The sequence below is a fragment of the Emydura macquarii genome, unplaced genomic scaffold, assembly GCF_026122565.2.
Source record: "Emydura macquarii macquarii isolate MOO-44397 ecotype Brisbane River unplaced genomic scaffold, CSIRO-AGI_Emac_v2 contig_691, whole genome shotgun sequence".
Classification (NCBI taxonomy): Eukaryota; Metazoa; Chordata; order Testudines; family Chelidae; genus Emydura; species Emydura macquarii.
In genome coordinates this window covers 11,585,056-11,611,230 of record NW_027130828.1, presented here as the reverse complement: position 1 = coordinate 11,611,230, position 26,175 = coordinate 11,585,056, and the positions used below count along the sequence as shown (strand labels likewise).

Here is a 26,175-nt window from a genome sequence, read left to right as displayed (position 1 = left end):
CTCACTGCTCTGCTAGGAAAGCTTTTCTGAAAGATTACTGAAAACCTGGAGCTGCTTCCAGCTCCCTTCCGCCCCCCCGCCCCCTCCCCTCCTAACTGTGGGCCAACTAAACATGGGAGGAGGGAGGAAAGAATCTCCAGTCCGGCTTCTGGCCTGAGGAGTTTTTTAATTGGTCTCTGGTGTCTGAACAAAAGGAGCTTTGCGCTGCTGTCCTCCAGATATAAAGTGGCAGAGGAGTGTAGGGAGGGAGGAGAAGCTGTGTTTTGCTGAAGACTTCTTGTAACATGCCTGTGGCTCACCAGCAGGAAAAGCTGTACTGTTAAGAGGAATAAGTCCCCGCCCTGCATCTTCCTCTGATCCTACCTAGGTCTGAATCAGTCGTCATATCCCTATTTCTCTTATTGGAGGTAAGGAATTCTATGGGGCAGCTGTTCACATCTAATTTCCAGCCCATGATTTGGGAGGAGGGCACCTTGTATTATGAGTGTATTCAAAATGAGCTAATGATGGAACTGAATGATTGCAAGGGTGGAAAGACAGATAAGACTGCAGTGCAGGCTGGTTTTGTGTATTGTACATTGCATCCTTTGAGGGTTAGAACCTGCTCAGATGTAAGGGATCCTGGAAGAGACAGCCTAGGAAATTTAAGGGGACTTAACCAAGGACATCCTCCCTGGTTTGTAGTCACAATTTTTTACATAGTTGTAACCAGGGAGTGAGTCTGCCAAGTGAAAGGTCAGATAAGGGGTTCAGCAAACTAGTGAGCCAATCTGGCACCTAAAGCAGAGTTGCCAATTCTTTTTACTCTCAAGCCCTGCTTGGTTATGCTGGTAAGTTAGTGCAGGTCAGTGGCTTGTCTACTGGGCAGTAAGTCAACTTTCACTTGTCTGTACTAGGTTTTCTAGTTCCAGGCTGATAAATTATAGAAGGAGTCTTAATCTGAAGCTGTTTGTTCTCCTGCAGACATCACTCTATGGTCTTTCCAGTACTCTGATTTCTTCCCCCCCAATTAACTGTTACTATTGGTTTGGCAAGTGTATGTCAGCTTGAATCTAGGCTAGCCACATGCTACTGCGTAGGCCCTGAGACACCTAGAGCTTCAGATAACTAGTATAAAAATCACACTGCCTGATTCTACTTCCCATGGGTGGTAGAGTCCTGATGCTTAGGGCATCTCAGCTCTTGTGTTCCACGATAAATGCCTTGCTGTCCAACTCTGGATAAGAGTTGGCAATGGCATTTGGTGACTCATGTCTGCACACTGTGGTGTGGCAGATCAGTTGTGAAAATCCATCTTTGCTGTTACCCCTGTCATACAGCCGGTGTAGCACTGTCCATGCAACTCTGTGAATCTGCTACACATCCTAGGCAGGTGCACTGTAAACTGTTACAATAATCATTCTAAATCTTTTAATAAATGGAAAGTTCCTTTGTTCCCACAGCTGACTGGTTAGAGAGGTGAATATAATGGAACATGACACCACATCCAGATGAATTTGCAAGGGCTAAAAAGACTCCATAGCAAAAGGTTCTCTTGCATCTAAATTTGGAGGCTATGGGTGATGCAGGGACCTTAGGACGTGGTGGATTTATGGGCTGTGCTGGGCTGAACACTATTCTTGTTGCGTGCTTACACGAGTGAGGACGCAGTCTGCAGCCTTTACCCTACCCTGGCAGAACAGGAGAGCTGTATATCCTGGAAACAATCTGTGAGGTGCACGCTCGTAGCATCAAGTGATCAATAGCAGCATTCAGCGTATGGTTGGAACCTTCAAAGGCCTAGTCAGTTCCTTTGGAAAAAGTTACTGGGGGGATGGGGATGCTGTAGTGCTATAAATTATTAAAACAAAAAGCAGCTTTGAGGCAGATTATCCTTGTAAGTTTTGTTTTTTTTGTTTTAAATTTTCTCCTCCAGTGTGTGCTGTCTCCACAGCCTGCCTTGTATATATTCCTATAACCAAAAGCTTTCTTTCCTCTGATAAGTGGAGGACCAGACATCTAGCAGGTTTAAACCAGCTATGGGTATCCAAGCATGGTGAAGACTAATTTGTCTTTAAATTTGAATTAAACTAACTCTCATAAGAATGGCCATACTGGGACAGACCAATGGTCCATCTAGCCCAGTATACTGGCTTTCCGACAGTAGCCCATGTTAGGTGCTTCAGAGGGAATGAACAGAACAGGTAATGATCAAGTGATCCATCACCTGTTGCCCATTTCCCAGCTTCTGACAACAGAGGCTAGGGACATTTCAGAGCAAGGTTTTGCATCCTACCCATCCTGGCTAATAGCCATTGATGGACATATTCCATGAACTTATCTAATTCTTTTTTTGAGACCTTTTATAGTCTTGGTCTTCACAACATCTTCTGGCAAAGCGTTCCACAAGTTGACTTGTGTTGTGTGAAAAAATACTTACTTTTGTTTGTTTTAAACTTGCTGCCTATTAATTTCTGATTATTTATTAAATCTTCATTAATAGATGCTTCCCTAAGGGATGTCTGTTTGAGCCACATGCTGCTCTGCACCTGTCAGCTTTCACCCAGCCGTTAGTTTAAAAACTGCTGTGATCTTTTTAAATGTTGTGCCAGCAATCTGGTTCCATTTTGGTTTTGGTGGAGCCCATCCTTCCTGTATAAGCTCTCCCTTTCCCAAAAGGTTCCTCAATTCCTAACAAATCTAAACTCCTCCTCCCTACACTGTAGTCTCATCCAGGGGTTGAGACCCTGTAGTTTTGCCTGTCTAATTGGCCCTGTGCGTGGAACTGGAAGCATTTCAGAGAATGATACCATGGAGGTCCTGGATTTCAATCTCTTACCGAGCAGCCTAAATTTGGCCTCCAGGACCTCTCTCCTATCCTTCCCTATGTCATTGTTAGTGACATATACCATAACTATGGGCTCCTCCCCAGCACTACACATACATCTGTCTTAGATGTATTGACCAATTCGCAACCTTTGCACCTGGCAGGCATGTCACTGTGCGGTTCTTCTGCTCATTGCAAACCCAGCTATGTTTCCAATGATTGAATTCCCCATTACTGTTACCTGCCGCCTCCTTAATAACTGGAGTTCCCTCCCCCAGAGAGGTATCCTCAGTTCAAGGGGATACCATGACATCATCTGGAAGGAGGGTCCCAACCATGGGATCATTTCCCTCTGCTCCAGTTTGTTGTTCTTCCCTGTGACTTTCATCCTCCTCAACAGTACAGAGGCTGTCAGACCAGGGTGGGACCATTCTACTGTATCCCAGAAAGTCTCATCTATGTACCTCTGTCTCCCTTAGCTCCTCCAGTTCAGCCACTCTGGTTTCCAAAGCTCATCCACAGTCTGAGTCCAGGAGCTCCTTACACTGACTGAATGCGCACACATGACACCTGCCCATAGGGCAGGTAATCCTACATGCTGCATTCAGTGCAATAAACTGGATAGCCCCCACTCTGTTGCTGGACTTCCGCCTGCATTCTCTTTTTACTCCTGTAGCTCTTTCCTTTATTATTTTTGATCACTAGGTGTTTATTGCCTTTAAAGAATGCTAAGTCTCTGTATCCTCCCCACTCTCCTGCTCCCCCTCTAATCTCCCTCACAAAACTCCTCTGCTAGTTGTTCCTGTTCGCTAGCTCCTCTGTTCATTTGGGAGCAGGCTTTTTAAACCCGTTCTCCCTGAATAGCCCTGCCCTCTGGTTAAGGTTGATGGGTACTGAGGATGGGGCTCAAAGCCTCATTAAGAATCTCTCAGCCTTGACTAGTAGGTTGCTGGGCTAAGAACATGGTCCCCCAAACAAACAGACCACTGTATTGCTTCCCTTAGAGGTCACTGTATTGCTTCCCTTAGCCTCCAGCAGCAGAGGTCACAATGGATGTGTGGGGGGGTGTTTCTGGGTTCTCAGACTGAGAAGCTTCTGCAACTGGAGATGTATAGGGAGGGGGCACTTGTCTTGCATCGCTAGACTGGCCACCTCATTTACTTCTCCCCCCATCTCTAATGAGGCAGCTAAAACCTGTCCTTAAATCCTTAATAATCTCTTCCCAGGCTGAGTCAGTCAAGGCTCTGTCACACAGATTCTGATGTGGCCTGGGGTGTTCACATCTGCAGTCTTTAAGTGCTTGAGAGAAGAGGCTGTTTGGTGCTGTTAACACTCAGACTTGCTCTAGCTATATATCCTGAATGTTGCTGCTGGAACTATCCCAACCTGCCCTCTCTCTGGGCAGACACCAGTCTGAGGGGACCCAGCTGCTGGATATTATCTGCTTCTAAGCCCCCTGTGTCTTGGTAGTGACTGGTCACTGGTCCTAGCTCTAGGTCTCTCAAACTCTCCTAGGTGCAACCCCCTTGTCGTCTGACACCCTTGGTCAGTGGGCGCCTACAGTCCAGTCACCTTTTAGACCCTGAAAGAAGTGCCCCAGCTATCCTGGGCACCCCGGTTGCATAGACAAATTCCCCTAGAACCCCCGGCTGTGGGAGCTCTGGATTCTCAGTTAACCTCTTTAGGAACAATGCGGCAGGAAATCACCGAACACGGGCTTGGCAAAGGAATTACTTTGAACAGAGCATGCCATAGAGCTGCAGATAGTTGGAAAATAAGTCCTGAATGCAGCCCCCAGGTCTGATCTCACTCCTCCCTTTGAGCCAGCATCTTGGGGTAAACAGTTGTTCCTGCTGCCTTCCCTCTCCTCTAGCCCTTTTTTTTAGCTCTGAGGCAGTGAATTGTCTTTGCTTAGAAAAGCACACCTGTTTTGAAACTGTCCCCCTCTTGCCCCTGTGCTTCAGCTGGGGCAATTCCAGGTTTTAGCTCTCTCTCAGCTTCCATGTAATGTCATTCAAAGTCAATGGCCCTACCAGTAGAAAACCCATTGTTCCAATGGGAGTGGGGCGAGTCAGTCAACATTGATGGCCCTTGATGGAGGTCATAGCTTCTCATAGCCTGTCCACTAGGCATCAAGCCCTTGCTGTAAAATGGATGATCAAATCCAGAAAGGAGGCTGCAATGCAACATGAGTCACTCCTCAATGACAATAGAGAGAAGACCCCTTTAAACAAAATGGGGTTTGTCAACCAAGATGAGGGCTCACAACTTGACACAGATGTATCCCCAGTTTGTCACAGGATTATAAGCAAGATTTATGTGCACAGGAAATTGGGGGAACTCACTGCTATATTGTCTGGTTGTCCTTTCTAACCCCAGATGTTGGGAGTGGGACACTGTAGATAAAGGCTGCTATAAAATGACCCTTAATTCCACTGCTTTGTCTAGCACCTGTGGAACCTGCCCTGCCTCTGATGGGAGTGGGTGCTGGATGAGGAGCATCTGACTTCTAGTCTTCAGTGATCATGCATCATTACTAGAAGACAGAATATTTCCTGCCTCCATCTTATTGAGGATTCACTTGTTGACACAAAGTATTAATAGACCACAACCTGAGCCAAACCTTACAGACTTTCAGTCAAACAATTCCTTAACCCATTAGGAATTGCAGGATGTAAATGGAGACTTTCTTCCCCATATAGCTGGCAGAGGTAGTTATTGCACTAAGCCTAGGCTCACTTCCTACAGCCCCTTCCTCTCCCTCCCCCGAGAAGTGGGCCAGAGTGACTATTCTGGTATGGCTGGTTTGGTGCTGTAAAAGACAATAAAATTCCTGCCTTGGTGACATTAGCTTAGTCTGACAGGTCCAGCCTGACAGGGTCTGGAATCTTGGAACTAAATCCCAGCCTTAAGAGCTGGATCGCAAATTCCCAAGATGAGCTATTCCCCTTCTGGCTTTTCAAAAAATCCAGTGAATGGAATTACCAAGCAGTTAACACTTCCTGCTGTGCATGGAGAACTCTGCCCTGTAACTGGACATTCTGGGGATGAAAATCGTCGGGGTGGGGAGGGCTGACCAATACTTTTTATTACTTCTCCCCTGGATTGTAAAGAATTATTTAGACAGGGTGCAATCCCTCTTATGAATAATTCTGAGTAACACTAACGAATAACATCTGAGTTTTAATTACATATGACTGCAGGAAAGAAGGAAAATGAAATAAGATCCTACCCTGCACGCTAACAGAACCGTGAATGAATTGCAATGTTTGCTTTAACCCCTTTTGCTGCTAGCACTAAGCATCGTGGAGGTGCTATGAATGATTGCAGATCAACACTATGCAGTCTCTGAATGCTGTGTGCTAGGGAAGCATTGGGAGGATAGAGAACTATTTAGGAGATCACTATTAGAAACTTGTGGGAAGGCTGGAACCTTGGGGTGAAGCCTAATGTGGTGGGTGGGCACTGCTCTTATTAAAATCTCTTCTGTTCTATGAATCAGTCAGAAGTGAAGCAGTAGTTTCCCACAAGTGTAGGCAAGTTTAGGAAGCCCAACCCTGCTGAAGGGAGAGCTGCATTCCAGCAGACGTGTGCAGCTGCTCTAAGCCGTCCCCTTTTGCCAGATGTTTAAATCTTATCTCAACCATTTGAGCGTAGAGCGCCTCTTCCTTTGTGAGGCATCACATGGGATTAGGGTGGGCTGTCCATGGGAGTTAGGATTGGGAAGAGGGGTCTGTGTGAAATCTCTGGTCTTGTCATCTTCTGGGACTGCAGCCTGCCATTAAGCTTTGGCTCATCACTATGGAATTATTTCACTTCCCCTGTCTACCACAGCAGGAATCCTAAACCAGAAAGTAAGTATCCTGCTCTGGTGTTTGCTGGCTGGGGGTGGAGAAATGGATGACTTGGGTGGATGAGGTAAAATACATGAACTGGAATAGTAGGGGCCAAAAGTCTTTACTAGGATGTGTTCAGTCTCAGCAGAGAATCCCGGGATGAAATAGACACAAATACTGTGCTTCCTTGTCTGTTCTGTGGACAAATAAAGGGATTCAGTTTCCAGGACTGTAATTCAGAAATCTTCTTTATACAAAACTCACTAAAATTTTAGGTGTATGGGGGGGTGAGAGGAGAGGAGAGAAACTTCGCTTTCTCCTGGTACTAGACTTGGTGGTACTTTAGGGCTTTCTATGTGAGCATCTCAAAGTGCTTTGTAAACCTTAAATTAAATCTCAGTTCCCTGTGAGATATGGATTGCCCTAGTTTTCAGATCAGGAAACTGAGGCACAGGTGGCGTGACTACTGGAGGCAGAGCCAGAAATAGAACTTAAAACTTCCTAGCCCCTGCTGTGATCAGTATCTGATATTTAACGCCTGAAAAAGTGTGGTTACACCAAGAATTGAGCATGATGCTAAGAGCCCAACAAAAGCTCCTGCATGACAGACAAGGAGGAATTATAATGAGTTCAATATTACCTAGGTTGGTCCCTGGGCATGTTTTGGGTTTCTTGTGTTGTTACGGACTTAAAACTCTATCAGAAAACCTCCACATCCCTGAACTACATTGCAAACTGTGCACGAAGTTCTCTGCTTCCCAGAACTTTGTGTTTCCCTTGTGATGCTTAAACTCCTGTGGAGATGTCCTGTCAGGTAGGAGAGGCTGACTGGAGAACTTTAACTCTGTTTGTTTTAATCCTCCTCCCTTCCTCACTTATCAAGTTAATGGCAGTACAAGAAAGCAAAGAGCAGATTATACTGGGATCTTGTAACTGTGTCCCACGCAGAGACAATAACTCAGTCCTCTTGGGGTGTTAGTGCCTAGGAAAGAGCAAAGCCCTGCTAAATGGAGGGGAAAGGCATGACATCCGGCCTTTTCCATTGTGCCTGTTCTCTCCTCTCTTTCCTCAAAGATGGTAGTAAACTTCCTTAGTGAAGCAACCCTGGCAGATAGTTCTCTATTTCCCAGGCAGTTTCAGACAACGCACCTTCTCAAGCTTGTGGGACAGACCAGCACTAATGCAGAATTGATTTTTCTAGTTTTGCAGCATGTTCATGTACTCAGAACGAGGAGCAGCTTGCTTTGTGTGAACGTAGTTCTTCAGAAAGGTGGGAGACTGACCTCAATAGAAACTGAATTCCCTAGCCATGGAACAGCTGTAATAGCAAGGCAAGCTTCTACCTGCCAGCCTGTCAGCATAGAGCCTCCAGGACCATGTTTAGCTATCTCTAGGGGTGAGAGTCCTTGGTCCCTTAGACTGCTAATTAAGGATCCTGTTATGGTTGCTTGTAATGGATACCAATTTGTCAGGAACTCAGACCACATATTAACTTCACACAAGCCTCCAGGCAGCGAACTGCTTTTGCTCACTTATTGAACTTCATTTATTTATCTCAAAACTGGACTTAAAATTGTGTGGGTTTTTTGGCTGAGCCAGCAGATACTTTCTGTATGTTTGACCTTCCTGCTTTCCTTGACTTCACTTAAAAACAAACAAAACAAACTGTTCTGTTCCAGTAACATCTGCCTGTGGCTTCCTTTTAGGTGAACAATGATTCCTGTTACTGAACTGCGCTATTTTGCTGATACTCAGCCAGCATACCGTATCCTGAAACCATGGTGGGATGTCTTCACGGACTACATTTCCATAGTCATGCTGATGATTGCAGTGTTTGGAGGGACCCTTCAGGTAACCCAGGACAAAATGATATGCTTGCCCTGCAAATGGGTTACCAAAGACTCCTGCAACGACTCTTTCAGAGGTTGGACAGCTGCAACTCCAGAACCCCCTTACTATAACGCTAGTCTCGTCCCACCTCAGGATGCTGGACCTACAGGAATCCGATATGACCTAGACCGGCATCAGTATAACTATGTGGATGCAGTGTGTTATGAGAACCGCCTTCACTGGTTTGCCAAATATTTCCCTTACCTGGTACTGTTGCACACTCTGATCTTCTTGGCTTGCAGCAATTTCTGGTTCAAGTTCCCACGGACCAGCTCCAAGCTGGAGCATTTTGTGTCTATTTTGCTGAAGTGTTTTGACTCTCCCTGGACAACAAGAGCACTGTCTGAGACAGTGGTGGAGGAGAGTGATCCCAAGCCAGCCTTTGGGAAGATGAATGGCTCCATGGACAAGAAATCTTCCACAGTCAGTGAGGATGTGGAAGCCACTGTCCCCATGCTACAGAGAACAAAGTCACGGATTGAGCAAGGGATCGTGGATCGTTCTGAGACTGGCGTCTTGGACAAGAAGGAAGGAGAACAGGCCAAAGCGCTCTTTGAGAAAGTTAAAAAGTTCCGCACGCACGTGGAGGAGGGAGACATAGTCTATCGCCTCTACATGAGACAAACCATCATCAAAGTGATCAAGTTCATCCTGATCATCTGCTACACAGTCTACTATGTCAACAACATCACGTTTGACGTTGACTGCAAGGTGGATATTGAGAGCCTGACTGGTTACCGCATGTACCGCTGTGCTCATCCTCTTGCCACTCTCTTCAAAATCCTGGCCTCTTTCTACATTAGCCTGGTGATCTTCTATGGACTGATCTGCATGTACACACTCTGGTGGATGCTGAGGCGATCCCTCAAGAAATATTCCTTTGAGTCCATCCGGGAGGAGAGCAGCTACAGTGACATCCCTGATGTCAAGAACGACTTTGCTTTCATGCTGCACCTGATCGACCAGTACGACCCCCTCTACTCCAAGCGCTTCGCTGTCTTCCTGTCTGAGGTGAGTGAGAACAAGCTGCGGCAGCTGAACCTCAACAATGAGTGGACCTTGGAGAAACTGCGCCAGAGGATCACCAAGAACTCCCAGGACAAGCTGGAGTTGCATCTCTTCATGCTGAGTGGCATCCCTGACACAGTCTTTGACCTCATTGAGCTGGAGGTGTTGAAACTGGAGCTCATCCCTGATGTTACTATCCCACCAAGCATTGCCCAGCTCACCAGCCTTAAGGAGTTGTGGCTCTACCACACAGCTGCCAAAATTGAGGCCCCAGCCCTTGCCTTCTTGAGGGAGAACCTGAAATCTTTGCATATTAAGTTCACAGATATCAAGGAAATCCCTCTGTGGATTTATAGCCTAAAGACCTTGGAGGAGCTCCACCTGACCGGGAACCTGAGTGCAGAGAACAACCGTTACATTGTGATTGATGGACTGAGGGAACTGAAGCGGCTTAAGGTGCTACGGCTGAAGAGCAACCTCACCAAGCTGCCGCAGGTGGTGACGGATGTTGGTGTGCACCTTCAGAAGCTCTCCATCAACAACGAGGGTACCAAGCTCATTGTCCTCAACAGCCTTAAGAAGATGGTCAATCTGACAGAGCTGGAGCTGATCCGCTGTGACCTGGAACGCATCCCACACTCTATTTTCAGTCTCCATAACCTCCAGGAGATTGACCTGAAGGACAATAACCTCAAGACTATTGAGGAGATCATTAGCTTCCAGCACCTACACCGTCTCACATGCCTTAAGCTGTGGTACAATCATATCGCCTACATCCCCATGCAGATCGGCAATCTCACCAACTTGGAACGCCTTTACCTGAACCGAAACAAGATAGAGAAGATACCCACCCAGCTCTTCTATTGCCGGAAGCTGCGGTACTTGGATCTCAGCCACAATAACTTGACTTCCATACCGGCAGACATTGGGCTACTGCAGAACCTGCAGAACCTAGCTGTGACCGCCAACAGGGTAAGTGAGGAGGGAATGTGGAGGAGTTGCCTTGGATAAAGCTGCATTCTGAGATTCCTGCTGCCTGCTATGAAGGGTATTAGAAGCATTTAACTACTACAATGGGGTGTGCAATTTCTTGGCATTACTATTATACTTAACCCTGGATTTTGGTTTCTTGTCTGTACAATTATCTTAAAATGTTTGTGGGGTTTTTTTTTTGTTTTTTTTTTGTTGTTGCAAAGTTTCAAACAAAAAACCCCACCAAGCCTTAAATTCTCTTTTTGCTATTGGGTAGATTGCACACACAGCTGTTTCGGTTGCTCTTCTGTAGGTTTTTGTCTCCCCCTCTGGTTTAACTGAAATGGCTTTTAAAAGACAGCTTTTATAGTGGGTTTAATCAAACCTGGCCTTTTCTGTGGTTTATTTGTAATGTAGGCTTTTAGTCTTTGGATTGACATGTGACTTTAGGCTTATAATAGAGAACTGAGAAATTACACTTAAAAATGCAACACTATATACTTTTTGCGTTTGTAATATAAACTGAGGCCATTACCCACCCATGTGTGTCTGCATATGACTGCCGTCATGATATTTGTATGGTGCTGTAAGTATACACAGTGCTGTACAAAACATATATCAAGGCAGGTCCTGTCTTGAAGAGTTCACAATCTAATATCAACTACTTCCCCTGTGAAAAGCTTGCTAAGGAGATCAGCATATAGGAGGCTTTGTGAAAAGTCTATTTTCATAGAGAACTGGGCTACCTAGTGACCGGAAAGTGACTGTTTGTTTCAAGCATGGGGGCTACATGAATACAGGTGGGAGGACAATGCAAAAGTAACAGTTAATGTGAAGGAGCAGCATAGGCAGCAAGAGGATGTGGGATGTAACTAGCTACCTATTCTCTTCCACAAAATATAGGCAAAAGTGGAGCTATACAGAGATTTAAAGGAGGTGTGGTATGCTACAAAGATCTTGATCCCCTTCCATAATTTAATTCTCTAATATTAATCCCATAGGAATTTCCTAGTAATATAGGCAAATATTACTCATTAGTTGCTCACTGGGCAGGTAACAGTTCTTTGGAAACTGGTATCTGCATGAAAACCACTTGGTTTAAAAAATGGTCTAAAGACAGGCAGTAGACATGCGTTTCTTTGTAAATTACAAACCCAGTAGATGCTGTTTATACATGTTGGATTATGGCTTCTCTCCATGCAGCACTCTATCTAGAACCACCTGTTGACAAATAGCCTGATTCTGAAGAACCCGTTCTGGTGTATTGTACAATTGGAGACTCTTACTCTGTGTAGCCTTTTCTCTGTCACTTTAAAAGAACTTTGTCTAGTACCACAAGCAAACTCAGAGCTGAAATACCTGTGTTGGTGTACTGTCCTTAGCCTGTATAGTGAGCTAAATTAGGCCAGGTCTACACGACAAACTTACATCGGTATAACTACGTTGCTATGGGGTGTGAAAAATCCACACCCCTGAGTGACAGTTAGGGCTGTCTATACCAGGGGTTAGGTGAGTATATGTCAACAGGAGGGCTTCTCCTGTTGACATAGCTACCGCCTCACGCAGAGGTGGATTAAGATAGGAGAAACTCTCCCATCGGCATAATAGCATGTTTGCTGAAGTGCTACAGCAGTGCAGCTGCACTACAGCATTTTAAGTGTGGACCTGCCTTCAGGCCTCAAACACAACTATAACCACTGACTGATACAAGTGCACATGCATCTTCAGACCACAGCAACTATAAAATCATCTCCAGATGTAAATCAGGCTCTGGGTTAGCACAGTTGCAATTTTTTTCTTTGTAATTCTCAAGCAGAGACTGTTGCAATATGGGATCAGGAAGTGAACTTGCTCCTAATGACCTCCCAAGTTTTGCTCCACTGAAGCAGTTAAGCGAAGAGATGACTTGATTGTGATGTGCTGCCTGATGTTATGCAATACTTTCACTTCAGTAACTCATCCCAGTGGAGTGTCTTGCAGTTCTGAACTTTGGTTACATAAAATACTGTAAATTGTTTATAAAGCATGTTGAACTAAAGGGTGCTGCATTTGACCATTTTATATTTGAAGACCCACTGATGCCTCAGAAACTGAAAATGCTCCAGTGAGAATTCAACTTGTTTCTTCCTGTCCACAAACCCCACGAGGCTCTGTTGCTAGGAGCATGAGAACAAAATATTTTGCTGCTTTAAAAGTTCATCTGATTACTTATTCCCACCTGAAGTCACAAAGGAATCTGGTAACATAATTGCACAAAGAGCAACGAGCCATGACAAAGGATTATGAATTCAGGTGGAAATATGCAGCAAAATCCTGTCTCTTATGAGGATATCCATATTTTTTGATCTGCAAGCTGTGGTCAAGAAAGGCAATCTGATGCTCTAGACATACTATATAATTGATGTTCTAGATACTATAAATGTTACAAAACTTCATTATTTCTGTCTTTCATAAGAAGAACTCTCAAGACAAAAGCACTTACACTTTATAATACAATTAATTGTAAAGGGGGTTTCTGAAATTTCAATCTGCTTTTAGTTATTTTTCCAGTAGCCCTCTTGCTTCTAAAAGTGGCACAGTAGCTCTGGAGCTGAACACCGGAGCCAGACAAGCAGTATCCATTCTGCATTAACTCTAGCTTAATTTTTCAGATGCTTAGATCAAACAGATCATATTTAAGTAGCCAGTCTGTCTGTTAAACCACCCTTAACACCAAATTAAGCTGTGGCTAACTATCCCTGGCATTGGGGAATGCTTGAGGCATTGAATAGCCAGTCACACTTCAGCAATAGGTTAAAAACTAATATCCTTTCCCTTCATGAGTAGCATCAGTTATCTGGCAGTTGCTGGATGCTGCACGAAGCAAAGTGGAGAAAGCTTTTAAGACTCTATTTTAAGAAACAGAACTATGCAGGTTTTGAACAGCACCATTTTTTGGCAATTGTTCAACAGCCCAGGTTCCACATGGTTAATGTAAAATGTGCATCCTCTGCAATCTGCGGGTGGGGCTTCTCTTCTGGATGAAAAGAAGCTTGAGGCAGCTCTGATTTTTTGTAATGTGGAACCACCCACCTTCCTCTTCCAAAGACATTAACTAATGCAACATGAAGGCTAGAAGCTGCATTCTCTCTCTCTCTCTCTCTTCGCCACCCCAACCCTCTGTCTCCTGGAGATCCAGTGAAACAGCTAATCTGCTCTTGTTCCCTGCAGACATGTAGGCAAGGCCACAATTATCCTTGGCCTCAGGAAGCCTGGTTATTTACAGTGAACAGTGGCAGCAGGAAATGCAAGTACTGATAGTGGCATTTCCTGGCCCTATAAATTGTATCTTAAAGGTCCTCTGCTAGTCGAGCAGCCCTAGTAAATAGCTACTTCTGGAGCTGGCCAGTACCAATCTGTCTTTCTGGGAATCCGGGCCCTGTTGTAGCACAGAACTTGCCTCTTTGATAAAGTCCTCTCCTGTCACTTGAAAACAGGTGATTGGCCTTATTCAGCTTGGTGGTCATGCAGCTAATATTGCAGCTTGCACAGCATGATAGTCCCAATTAACAGTGGCTGAATAAAGCTGCTCTTTGTTGCAGTTGTCATATCCTGGCTGTTCCTTGGGCTCTAGCTTATTTAGAACTTTGGCTGTTGGTTAAAGACTCTCTGTCGCCAATGACTGCTCCAGGCAGATCTTGTGAATAATTCAAGTTACAATAGAGTGCAATTATGTTTTATTAAAAGGACTGGCTTTCTGAGACTTTGACTGAATTAAAGGGAAGGTCATGAATTGATGCCTAGAATCTATTGACCCAACCCCCATAAGCTTTAATCATACTATATTACTAGAAACCTTGCTGGAAGAAGGCTTGGCTGGTAAAATATTCCAACTATAGTGTCGTATACCTTTTTGGACTATGATGGAGTCTGATTGGACTAGTAATCTCCCTGTCTGATACTTGGCTAGGGGTGCGCAGGGAGCCAGTAGTGCTGGGTATTTAATTTCTCATTGCATTTTGACACTGTCAAAAAGTTGAGTATTGTGGTAGTACTTAAGAGCCCCTGATCATGGCCCATTGTGCATGGCACTGTGCATGCGCACAATGAAAGAGCAATGCAGAGCTTTCCTTCTAAGTAAAATGAAGGAATAGGTGGATACAATAGACTGAGAAGCACAAAAATTTGCATTCCTAACGGACACTAGAAGATGCACATGACTGGAAACCTAGTGCATGGCTTCTCTCCTCCTTCCCCAGCACACCATGGATCAATGATGGGCTGTATTGGTCAAAAATCAAATAGTTGAATTCCCATCCTCCATTTCTTTTAATGGCTTGATCTCCACTTAAAGGCTCCCAAACCACTAGCCTACTGTTCTCCGGTAGCTGAATCTGTGATCTGGGGAGATACAGACAGAATCTAGGAATCAGTAAAATGCTCCTAAGAGCACAACTTGTCATATCAAATTCTACCACCATTCCATCTAGTCAAGTTCCTCACTTCCATCTGGGGCCAATACTTGATGCTTCAGAGGAAGACAAAAACCCTGTCTCCTTGTTTGTCAGGCTTTTTAAGGGGAGAAGACCGCTTGCATGCCAGCCTCATGATTAGAGCAGGGCAGCTCATGGAAGAGGCAGAATGTTGCCTTCCATAATAGCAACGGGATCAGAGTGCTAATGCTTCCATGCTCTAAGGGAGCAGATGTTTTTAGAAGCTCATTAGCCACCTGAATTATTATTTGGACCTGTGTGCAACACAGAAGAATAAGGACAAACAGAAGAATAAGACATGGTCTCTGCCTCAGTTACAGTGCAAATGATCTTTGTTCTTGCTGGGTTTATACTACCCTGAGAGAGCAGCTTGGGACCATCGGAGGACCCTAGCAATATGTGTCCATATAGTACACTTGGTATCTTTTGCTTGTCACTGATCCTGCAGATAGAAAAGGGAGTGGGAGTGTCTGGTGTTTTACAACTGTCCAAATGACATGGGTGTGAGGCAGGGCTCCCCTGGGTTGGTGCAGGCTGTTTGCCTTGCAATAGCTAGGAAGAGAGGAGGTAATTTGTTTCCTTCTGTGGAGTAAAGATCTGGCAGGCTCAAACTCTATCTCATATGTTCCAAGGTGAAACTAGGGTCAGCTTTACTGAACTGACAGAGCAGTACCGATTAGAAAGTTCTGGGGGCAGAGAAGGGGGAAAGCTGGGAGAGCAAGAGTCATCCATTTGAAAAAGAAAAAAACTGATCTCCAGCTCTGTAGGAGAGCTACGTATTGGTGAGCTGTTCAAATACTTGGCATGATCAGTAATTGCAATACTTAGGGGTACTATAGAAAGCACTGAGATGTGGTTGCAAAACTGAAATTAGAATCCAGTTGATGAAGGGATGCGTGTGCTGCAGATCAGAACTGAACCATTAGGAGAACCATGTAGGAATAGTCTGACTTGTGTTGGGAATAGTTTTTTTGTGGGTGGCTAGTCACTAATTTAAAAAATGGAGTGTCTCCATTTTATTTGTATTACTCTAGCACCCGGAAGCCCTGATCAGGATGAGAGCCTTACTGTGCTAGGTGCTATGCAACCATGGAAAGACTGTTAACGTAAAGAGCTTATGTTCAAAGTGGGAGAACTAACAATGGAGGGATTCTCTGGGAGGGGACAAAAGAAACTGCTTCTGTCAATCATTTCTATTTGGCTCTGTCCTAGCCATTGTCCTGTGGCAGTTTACTGTAAACAGTACAGTACGTAGAAGAGGATCTGCATGAGGACAAGTTAGTGGTTTTACTGTATCTCATGCACAGAGCTCTGTGCCCTAAAGGTCAGCACAGAAGAAAGCAGAAATGCACTTGTGGGAGAAGTATTTGGAGGCTGGTGCTCTGTGTCTGACTACATCTCCTCTGCTTGTGTTGCCTTAGGTGTGCACATGTCACATTTGTTTATCTCTGGTTTTTCCTTTCAGATTGAGAGTCTCCCGCCTGAACTCTTCCAGTGCAAGAAGCTGCGGACCTTGAATCTGGGAAACAATGTGCTGCAGTCACTGCCATCTCGGGTGGGCGAGCTGACCAACCTGTCCCAGATAGAGCTGCGGGGGAACCGCCTGGAATGCCTGCCTGTGGAGCTGGGGGAATGTCCTCTGCTGAAACGCAGTGGGCTGGTGGTGGAGGAGGACCTGTTCAACACCCTTCCCCTGGAGGTCAAGGAGCGGCTGTGGAGAACAGACAAAGAGCAAGCCTGAACTACTGATGGGAAGGGAGGGGAAACCTCTGATCAACTAGACAGGAAACAAAAGGCCATTCCATTCCAATTCCATCTCCCAACCCCCCCCCCAGTCAACACCAGACTAGCTAAGGAGATCCCTGAATAACCAGCATGACTGGGAACAAGGCTGCTTGCTCCCCTGGACACAGGATGGGGGAGGGTTGGGGTCAGGGTGAAGACCAAGGCAAAGTGGGTGGCTCCTCCACAACAGATAGCGGGAACGAAAGAGGTGCTGCTGTTCTGCAGGATGAGAAGTGGGATGATGCCAAAGCTGTCATGGAGTTAACCACAGCTGCTGGTGGAGCCAACTTGGCTCCGGTTAACTGCCTCTGAATACAGGGGAAAGAAATGTGCTGATCCAATTACACTGCTGCATCGCCCTAGATAGGGCCCTTACATGCATCAGGGACTGAGGGTGTCCTACAGTCCAAGGACAAGAGTCCAGGGAGCTTCTTCAACCTCCGACTCTACTTTGCTGTGACACTTGGCATAGTTCCATGCTTCTTGCTGATCTAATCAGTTGGGGCTTCTCTTTGAGGGCAGGGTGGATGGCACAGCTGACTCTCTTTTTTTAATTAAATTTAGATGCTGGTATTTTTTTTTTTTTGTAATTTTACCTCAAAGATCAACTTGGATTTAGGAGTGTGTTTTTTAAATTTAATTTCTTAAATTTTTTTTTTACCCAGTTTCCATCTGCTGATTTGAGGTTGCAGTCTTTTCAGATTCCAGTCCTTTGTGCTGACCAGTAGATTGCATGGCCTTCTTCCCTAGCTGGTATTGCTGGAGGTCCTGTCTGAATCAGCAGTTCCAGAATGTTACCTTAATTGGGCGGTGTGTAGGCTGAATTCCAGTTATGTGGAGTAAATGCAACAAGAAGGATGCAGCTCAGTGCATGAGATAAGACTTGGATGAAAAACGTTAAGACTGTTTCTACCAGAAGCACTGAATTTACTTCAAGATTTTGGCTTTTAAAAAGTGTTTTAACTACTTTTTTTTACCTTTTTTTCCTCTCAGCATTCTGTCTGGGCATTAAAAATACAAACACACTACTAGCCAATGTTAAGTATAAGTCAAAATAGGGGAGGTGCTGCCTGTAGCAGAAAGGAATATTCAACAAGCTTCTTCCCCACTCTTGCTGTGAATAACTCTTTTTGAGGTTCTGCCAGCATGAGTATAATCTCATAATTTTGAGTATAATCTACAAAGCTGCTTGTTTTGTTCCGTTTGGCTCTTGATTTTAGCAGCTGTCATTCCTGCTGCTACTCTTGGCTTACGTGACGAGAGGCTAATGCGGAGTGAACTTGGTGCTTGGGATAGTAACCCTGTTCTTCTTCCCTCTGCCCCAGTGTCAAGGAAGAATATAAGAATCCTCCATGGACTGGGCTCCTCTAGCTCCCTGGGAGAGGTGGCCCCATAGTGAGGAGAGAGGAATCGGTTGAAACAAATCTAACTTATGTGACTGTTAAGAAAATCTCCTTCTGCATTTGCAGGGGTAGACATAATTTAGTGATAGCTACTCATAATCATGTCCTCAAATCAGGGTGGTTAAAATGTGGCTTACATTTCTACCATGCACCCACAAAGCCACCTTGTCTTCAGTAGAAGGGGAGGCCCATGGACCCTACAGATCCAGTATGCAGTGTGCTCGATCTTGCCCAGCTGCTTGGATTCTCCAAGATGAGAGCACTGCCTGATTGGACGTGTAGTATTTGCAGGCCTTACCTACATATTAAAAGGGGTGGGTACATTGTGCTCCAGCTGGGTTCTTAGCAAGCTGCCACTGAAGCCCTGAGTTGGGCAAAGCATGGGCATCCTCTGCCTCCAACGTTCCGGGCAATAACGAATACTACAGCTTCTCTTTCTGCTTCAGATGTAACATACAAGATACGCACATTAGAAATGCTGAAACAATCTGTTAACTAGTCTCTGGATTTGTTGATCCTCAGATGTTTAAATAAAGCTACATTGAAATCTAGGAAAACTTAGCTTGTTTATAGAATTGCTTCTAAGAAGGGTATGAAGTCTGCCTCCCTTAATCCATTCATCATGAAAAGTCAAACAATTCAAAGGGATAACGCTGTCAACTCTTGTTTGCACAGTTTCCTGGCTCTGATTTCCAGAGGACAAGGTGCTTTAAAAGCGCTTCCAGATGACAGATTCATGTTTCTAACAGGATTAGTGTTTGTTGAAATTACAACAGAGATTGGGGCTATTGGATAAAGCTTTTTACTTTTGCCATTCAAAGTGCCCTGTATCAGAGATCAAACTGGGGTTTAGAAGTGTGGTGCTGATCATTTGCAGATTGGGACTTACCCATCGTGCTAGAGTTTTGTATCACCAAGGAGGGCAGAGAATCTGTTGCGGGAATGGGAGGCTGCTTTCAAGCATAATCCCAGTATAGATGCTGCTTTGAACTAACTCTTCATGGTCCGAGTAAGGACCTTTTGGATGGGGAGGGAAGTCTATTTCCTACTGTGTGGCAAATGAAATCCGGTGTTTGCAATTCTTCTTTACAGAGCTCTGAACCAGTTCTGGGATGGTATGATTAAGATCCCATCTACACTACAGCAGGCACAATATCTGGTTACAACGCAACTTAAAAGTTACAGCTTAGACGGATGTAACCAGGCCTTAGACTGCAGAGTTATAACCTTGCTTATGGGAGTCTCTGCACCTTTAAACTGTTCGGTCTGGCTCCTCTAATTCTTCTGGTTGTAGTGAAGGTAGGCTCTTAGTTATAAGGAATTGTTTCATTTAGGACCTGAAATGTTTATATAAATAGTCATATGGAACTCCAGAAAGTATGCTGTAAAGTGTCTAGAAATCTGCATAGGTAGTAATATGCTGACCACCTGAACTGCTATATAGCTCTGCCCTAGGACAAACCACCATCCTGGTAGAGGTGGGAGACTTCCTCTTTTAAGAGCTTTATTTCCTACTGCTTGAGAGAGAAGTACCTCCCTCTGTTTGTTTGATCCAGCTCCACAAAGCAAATGTAAAACCAATACTGATCATGCAAGGAAACTTGAGCTGCTTGCTGCTATTTAAATATTTCAACCAGAGCTGTTACAGGAGATCTAGATAGCTCCCCCATGGGGCAAAATCAGAATGAATAAAGAATTTGATAACCTTGGTTTCCATTATGGCAAGTTACACTGAAATGCCTCATCATGAATTGGTGAACTGGCTGAGATTCAGTTTTCCTCTTCCTTCAAGGAGACGTTGGTCCTAGAGTAGCAGATCTCAGAGGCATGAGATGGAAAAAGTTTGAGAATTTTAAGTATCGGGTCAAAACCTGAGCTGCTGTGCATCCACAGTTGCTCAGTACTTTTCTGGAACCTGGCCCATAGCAGGGTGAGTTCTCATTTCCAGTACACTTTCCTCCATTTTCTTGATCGCACAACCCTTGAGTGACATATTTGACTAACACATTCTTTCCCAATTACAGGCTCTTCAATCAGTGCTCCATTTTTCTTTTTTAAGTGGGTTGTCATGCAGAAGGTGAATTTGACTGACACTGACTTGTGTATTATCCTAGGAAACCTGTTCAGGATAAACACAGCAGTGAGGATCTGGTCAGTGTCTCTTCTTCTTGGTAGTCTTCTCAAGGGACTCTAGTAGTAATAACCAGGATCACCCGTGTTTAGCTGCTAAACTAAAAACAGAATTGAAATTAAAGCCAAATGTCTCCTAGCAGCACTACTGAGCTGAACTAGTTCTTGATGCCATTATATATCCCAGGCACAGTCATGCCACATAGGAACCACAGTTCTAGCTTTTTGGTAAACTCAATGTTAGCTGTTACGGTAAGTGGCCTGATGTTTAACTAATTAATTTGAACCAACTAAGGTAGCAGAAGCTGAATCTGTTAAATGTGTTAAATCTTGTTGTGCTTTGAAACAAAGCACTAGAATGTCTTTTTTTTGTTTTGTTTTTGTTTTTTTTTCTCCTGCTGCTGAACTTACCAGTTGGCCCACTGTTAACCACAGGTGGAACTAAATTATAGTGCCACTCTAAACTGTTTCACAGGTGTTGCAATTATTCTTTGTTTTTATTTCTACTTTGCATTAACTTTGTCACTCCCCTAGAGCATCCTACCTCAACCTTTTTCTCCACCATTTGTTCTGTGCTCCATTTAACTCACTTTCAGGTCTTAATTTTAACAAAACCAAACTGTTGATGTTTATCAGCATGAATAACTTTTAAGGTTACTTTGAATCTGAACCACATTTAGATCCTCAGTTAGAACAAAAACTGATGAGTAGGAAACTGCAAAACATGTTCATGTTTTGCTGCTGATGAGGTATGTGGAAAATGGGCTCCAAAATCTTAATGGATTGAACAGTAGTGAGATGTTAAGCCTCTTCCATTTCATGCCATTATTCTACTTTCTTTTGTGAAAGGGACTTGAGTGAATAAATATTTTGAAACCTCATTTAGTCTCTGATTTCCAATCTCTTTTAGCTCTTCAGAGGAAGGATGGATGTTTTGAATAGCTGGGGTGCCTGCTTTAGAAGTGCAGCATGGTGATTTCTCTAGTGACGAGTTTACTTATACTAGTGTGATTCCGGTAGCCAGCTGTTCCGACAGGCTCTGTCCTTTTCCACCACTGATCTCTAAAATATTGGTATGATTTCTATTCTTTTCACCGAAGAACAAAATTGTCACGCCTTAAATTGTAGCATAATCTATGCTGATATATTACCCAGCATTTGCCAGAGGTTGAAGACTTCAAATTGAAAATTAAAGTGCTAATATAGTACTTCTGAAGGAAATTAAAGCCTGTTTAGAGACATTTAGCTATACAATGGATGCTGCAGTTTTGCTGGCAACCTCCAGTTTAACAAACACTAGATCTGACAAAAGAAAATGGGTTCTGTCTGTCCCATCTGCATGGAGCTATGCACCAATTGGGCAAGTAATAGCTGGGGGACGTGCACCTTCTCTCTCCATTTTTCTCCTGCTGCACTTAAAGATTAATATATATTGCTTTGAAACACTTCTGAAATCTGAGCCATGAATTTACTGTTCAGAAATAGCAGGCAGCTATGTATAGCTCTAGCTGAAAGTGGGGCCTAGCACGTCAAGATGGAGTAAAGCTGCTTGGCAAGAAAAGCTGAATGTGGGATTTCTAGAAATGCACTTTTCTCCCACCTTCTACTCTTTTAGAAAGTCCTATGAACAAAGGATTTTTGGGGGGAGGGGACTGTGCTAATTGCTCTTATTTAAAGCTAACTATTGTGGGCTGTGTGAAAAGAACTCTGACAGGACCTTACGCTGAGTGTCTGTCTGTAGAACCGGTATGTTGCTTTCCTCAGGGCATAACTCATGGCTTAAACACTTCACACTGCTTATAAAAGTACTCTCACAGTTGTGGCTTGTTGTGCATCCCACAGTTGGTATAACACTTCAGAAGTGTGAAACTGAGTTAAATCTTGTATATTGGATTGTTTGGGTTGCTAACAGCACCTCAGTTCTCAAGTGCTGAAGGCTGCTAAGCTTTCTCTGAAAGATGTGTAAGACTAGACACTAATAATTATAAATAAAAATTAACTTACTTTCCTTTTCCTTTCATTTCTGTTGCTGTACAGCAGTGGTTCTCAACTAGGCCTATATGTACCCTGGGGCTATGCAGAGGTCTTCCAGGAGGTACATCAATTCATCTAGACATTTGCCTAGTTTTACAACAGGCTCAATAAAAAAAACACTAGCAAAGTCAATACGAACTAAAATTTCATACAGACAAAATGAGAAAGTAAGCAATTTTTCAGTAACTATGTGCTCTGACACTTGTTGTTTTTGTCTGATTTTGTAAGCAAGTAGTTTTTAAGTGAGGTGAAACGTGGGGTACACTAGACAAATCAGCCTCCTCAAAGGGGTACAGTACTCTGGAAAGGTTGAGAACAACTGCTCTAAAATACTGTGGCTAATACTGCACTTCATGTTCCAAGACCTGGCTTCTTGAATAAGGAAAGCTATAAATGACCCCTGCTATTGTTTAGGAGTGATTGTTCCCTTCTCCCCCTTCAGCTGATGAGCCCTAGGGGTTTGGGGGACTTGTTCCATGAGGAGGGGAAAAAATGATCTATCACAAGTGAGAATTATTACATAGAGCAGGGTTGGCCAAACTTAATGACACTCCCCTCGTCCCTATTGTACAGAGGCCTTTAGTATCACCATCCTGCTGCAGGGCAGAAGCTCTGAACTCTCCACACCAACGTGGTAGGCGGAGAATATGGGGGGGTAAAGGAGGCTCCGCCAGCCACACTTTAATGGTAAAAGAGCCACATGTGGCTCACCAGCCACAGTTTGGCCACCCTTGGCATAGAGCAGAAGAGCTTGGCTCTATTTTAACAGCAGACTTCACGTGACTATACAATGAATGGAGGGGGTTGCGGGGCTACACACCAGCCTTTACATAGTTTTCCCCTTGTTTCTGAATGATGGGCTGAAAGTAATACAAAGGGCTGGATCACTGGTATTGCAGTGAAGGTAGAATTAGTACGTGCTGTCGATTAGTGGTATCCTATAGCGGTGACTTGGGGGGTTTTTTTAGGGAGAGGATTTCTAAAAGTACTCTGTTCTCTTCCTATTGATGTCATTTCCTATCCCTTTCATATGAAGGGTCTGTAGAACAAACAAAAAACTGCCAGTCACCATCAAAATATTGCTCCCAGCCAATTAACTGTATACCTCAGCATGTGTCATATTGACCTGTCTAAAATGTGATGCACAATCTTCCACTCTTTCTTGTGGCTTCAAAAGTAGGCAGTCATTAAATCTAGCCAATAAATTCAGCCCATTTCTTTCTGAGTGTTAAAGTGGGTACCGGGTGTGTGTAATAAATATCCCCTTCCATTAGGTTTAAGTAACGGTTTTTGGCCCTACTGCATTTTTACAAGCAAGGGAAATTGATTAGTCTGCTGCTGGCCCCATGTGAGAGGTGAAGGTATACAGTTTGGGAAATGGGTTGGGATGAAAAGTCTATTCAGCAGCATTGCTGGGTTGTAACCAAATGCTTTTAGTAGCAGAACTGAGCTGAGAAAAGGGAGAACAAAGATGGCTCTTGTCATCTAAAGCTCAATGGGGTTTAAGTTTCCCTTTGGCAGCAATAATCTTTATTCACTAGCTCTCTACAACTCAATGACTGGGGGAGAACAAAACATGCCATATAAGAAAACAACTTCTGTTAGCAGGATTGGGAGGGGACTGCAATGAAGTCAGGTGGTAGGGAGCCCTAGGGCAATCTGAGTAATATCTTCACCACAACAAATGGTTGTTTTTTAAACCTCTACATAGCTATCTCATTGTAAATCGCTAGTGGAGACAAGACCACAGGCAGGCTTTAACCTTACTGTAACTAGTCAAGGTCAACCCAATACCCCCACCAGCTGGGGTTTACATCAGCTAACTCCAGTGAGATAAAAATGACTTGTGCCTTGTTTCTACTATGATTTTACGCTGAGATAGCTATCGCCGCATAAAATCACCTTTGTTGCAGTGAAGACAGTATGGGCTGAGGGGCTACAGAAGCCTGCAAATACACCTATCCAAATGGTTACACTTATTTAAAAAAAAAAAATACTGGAACTAAGTTCTTTGTAACTTTGCACATTTCCAGGCCCCTATTGTTCTTCTGACCAGTATCCCCTCTCCCCATAACTTGTTCATGATCACATCCATTTCCTATGTACCTTCTTCCTTGGCTTGTTAGTGAGCTCAGTTGTCTGCAAGATCTTGGGACAAATTGTGAAAGAGGATGTAGTTAACAACACAGGGGTAAAGAGTAATTGTGATAAAATAAACATGGTTTTACAAAAGGTAGATTGTGTCACATCAACCTAATATTTTTCTTTGATTAGGTAACTGATTTTTCTAGACAAGGAAATGCAGTAGCTCTAATCTATCTGGATTTCAGTAAGACATTTGATACAGTTCCAGAGGGGAAATCATTCGTTAAATGGGAGAAGATGGGGATTGATATGAGAATTAAAAGGTGAGTAAGGAAGTGGTTAAAGGGCAGACTAAGCTGGGTCATGCTGAAAGGTGAACTGGCAGGCTCGAGGTAGTTACTAGAGGAGTTCCTTAGCAGCAGTCTTAGGACCAATCTCATAACATTTTAATTAAGGACCTTGGCACAAAGTGGGTGTGTGCTAATAGGTGGGTGACACAAAATTGGGAGGTATTGCCAATATGGAGGAGGGCCAGAATATCATAGAAGAAGATTTGGGTGACCTTGAAAACTGGAGTAATAGAAATAGGATGAATTTAATAGTGCAAGGTCCTGCCCTTAGAGACTAACAATATTTTTTTCTATAAACTGAACATATATCATTTGGAAGTGTCAGAGGAGGAGAAAGAACTGGGTGTATTGGTTGACCATAGAATGGCCATAAGCCACCACTGTGATGTGGCCATGGAAAAGGCTAATGAAATCTTAAGATGCATCAGGTGAGGTATTTTTCCGGTAAAGATAAGGAAGTGTCATTACTATTCTATAAGGCCCTGGTGAGACGTCATGCAGAATACTATGTGCAGTTCTGGCCTCCCATGTTTAAGAAAGATGAATTCAAACTGGAAAAGGGGAAGAGGAGGGCTACTAGGATGATCAGAGGAGAACCTACCTTCCCAGAGGAGACATAAGGAGCTTGGCTTGTTTAGCCTAACCAAACAAAGGCTGAGGGGAGATATGATTTCTCTCTCTACACACATCAGAGGGATAAACACCAGGGAGGGAGATGAGTTCTTTAAGTTAAAACAAATGGCAATAAACTGGCCATCAACAAGTTTAGGCTTGAAATTGTCAAAAGTTTCTAACCATTAGAGGAGGGAAGTTCTGGAACAGCCTTCCAAAGGGAGCAATGAGGGCAAATAACCTCACTGGTTTCAAGACTGAGCTTGATAAGTTTATGGAGGGGATGGTATGATGAGTTTGCCTACAGTGGTACGTGGCCCATCTGAGACTGCTAATAGTAAATATCTCTAACAGCCAAAGATGAAACACTATATGGGGAGGTTACTACAGTGAATTATTTCCCAAGTATCTGGCTGATGGGTCTCTCTGACATGCTCTGGGGCTAACTGATCTCCATGTTTGGGTTGGGAATGAATTTTTCCCTAGGTCAAATTCACAGAAACGGTGGGATTTTTTTTTTTGCCTTCCTCTGCATTATGGGGCATGGGTCACTTGCTGGTTTGAATTGGAGTAAATGGTGGATTTTTCTGTATCTTGACATCTTTAAATTACGATTTGAGGCCTTCCATAACTCAGCTAGAGGTTCTGAGTCTATGACAAGAGTGGGTGGGTGAGGTTCTGTGGCCTGTGAGGTGCAGGTCAGACTAGCTGATCACGGTGGCCCCTTCTGGCCTTAAAGTCTTGTCGCCTATTCCTGGATGTAGTTTTTACTCTGCCTACCCCAAGACTCCT

At 44.0% G+C, this 26,175-nt stretch overlaps 1 protein-coding gene across 3 annotated transcripts in view; it reads left to right on the top strand.

Moving 5' to 3' along the window:
• Positions 1–22,330, top strand: part of LRRC8A (leucine rich repeat containing 8 VRAC subunit A) — a 30,716-nt gene extending 8,386 nt beyond the window's left edge. For all 3 annotated transcript variants that reach the window (XM_067542044.1, XM_067542042.1, XM_067542043.1), the window contains 2 exons: positions 8,349–10,512; positions 16,450–22,330. In XM_067542044.1, coding sequence (XP_067398145.1) covers positions 8,356–10,512; positions 16,450–16,725 — 2,433 coding nt within the window. In that variant the 5' untranslated portion in view covers positions 8,349–8,355 and the 3' untranslated portion in view covers positions 16,726–22,330. The remainder of the gene's footprint in view (positions 1–8,348; positions 10,513–16,449) is intronic.
• The last annotated feature ends 3,845 nt before the right edge of the window (positions 22,331–26,175 follow it).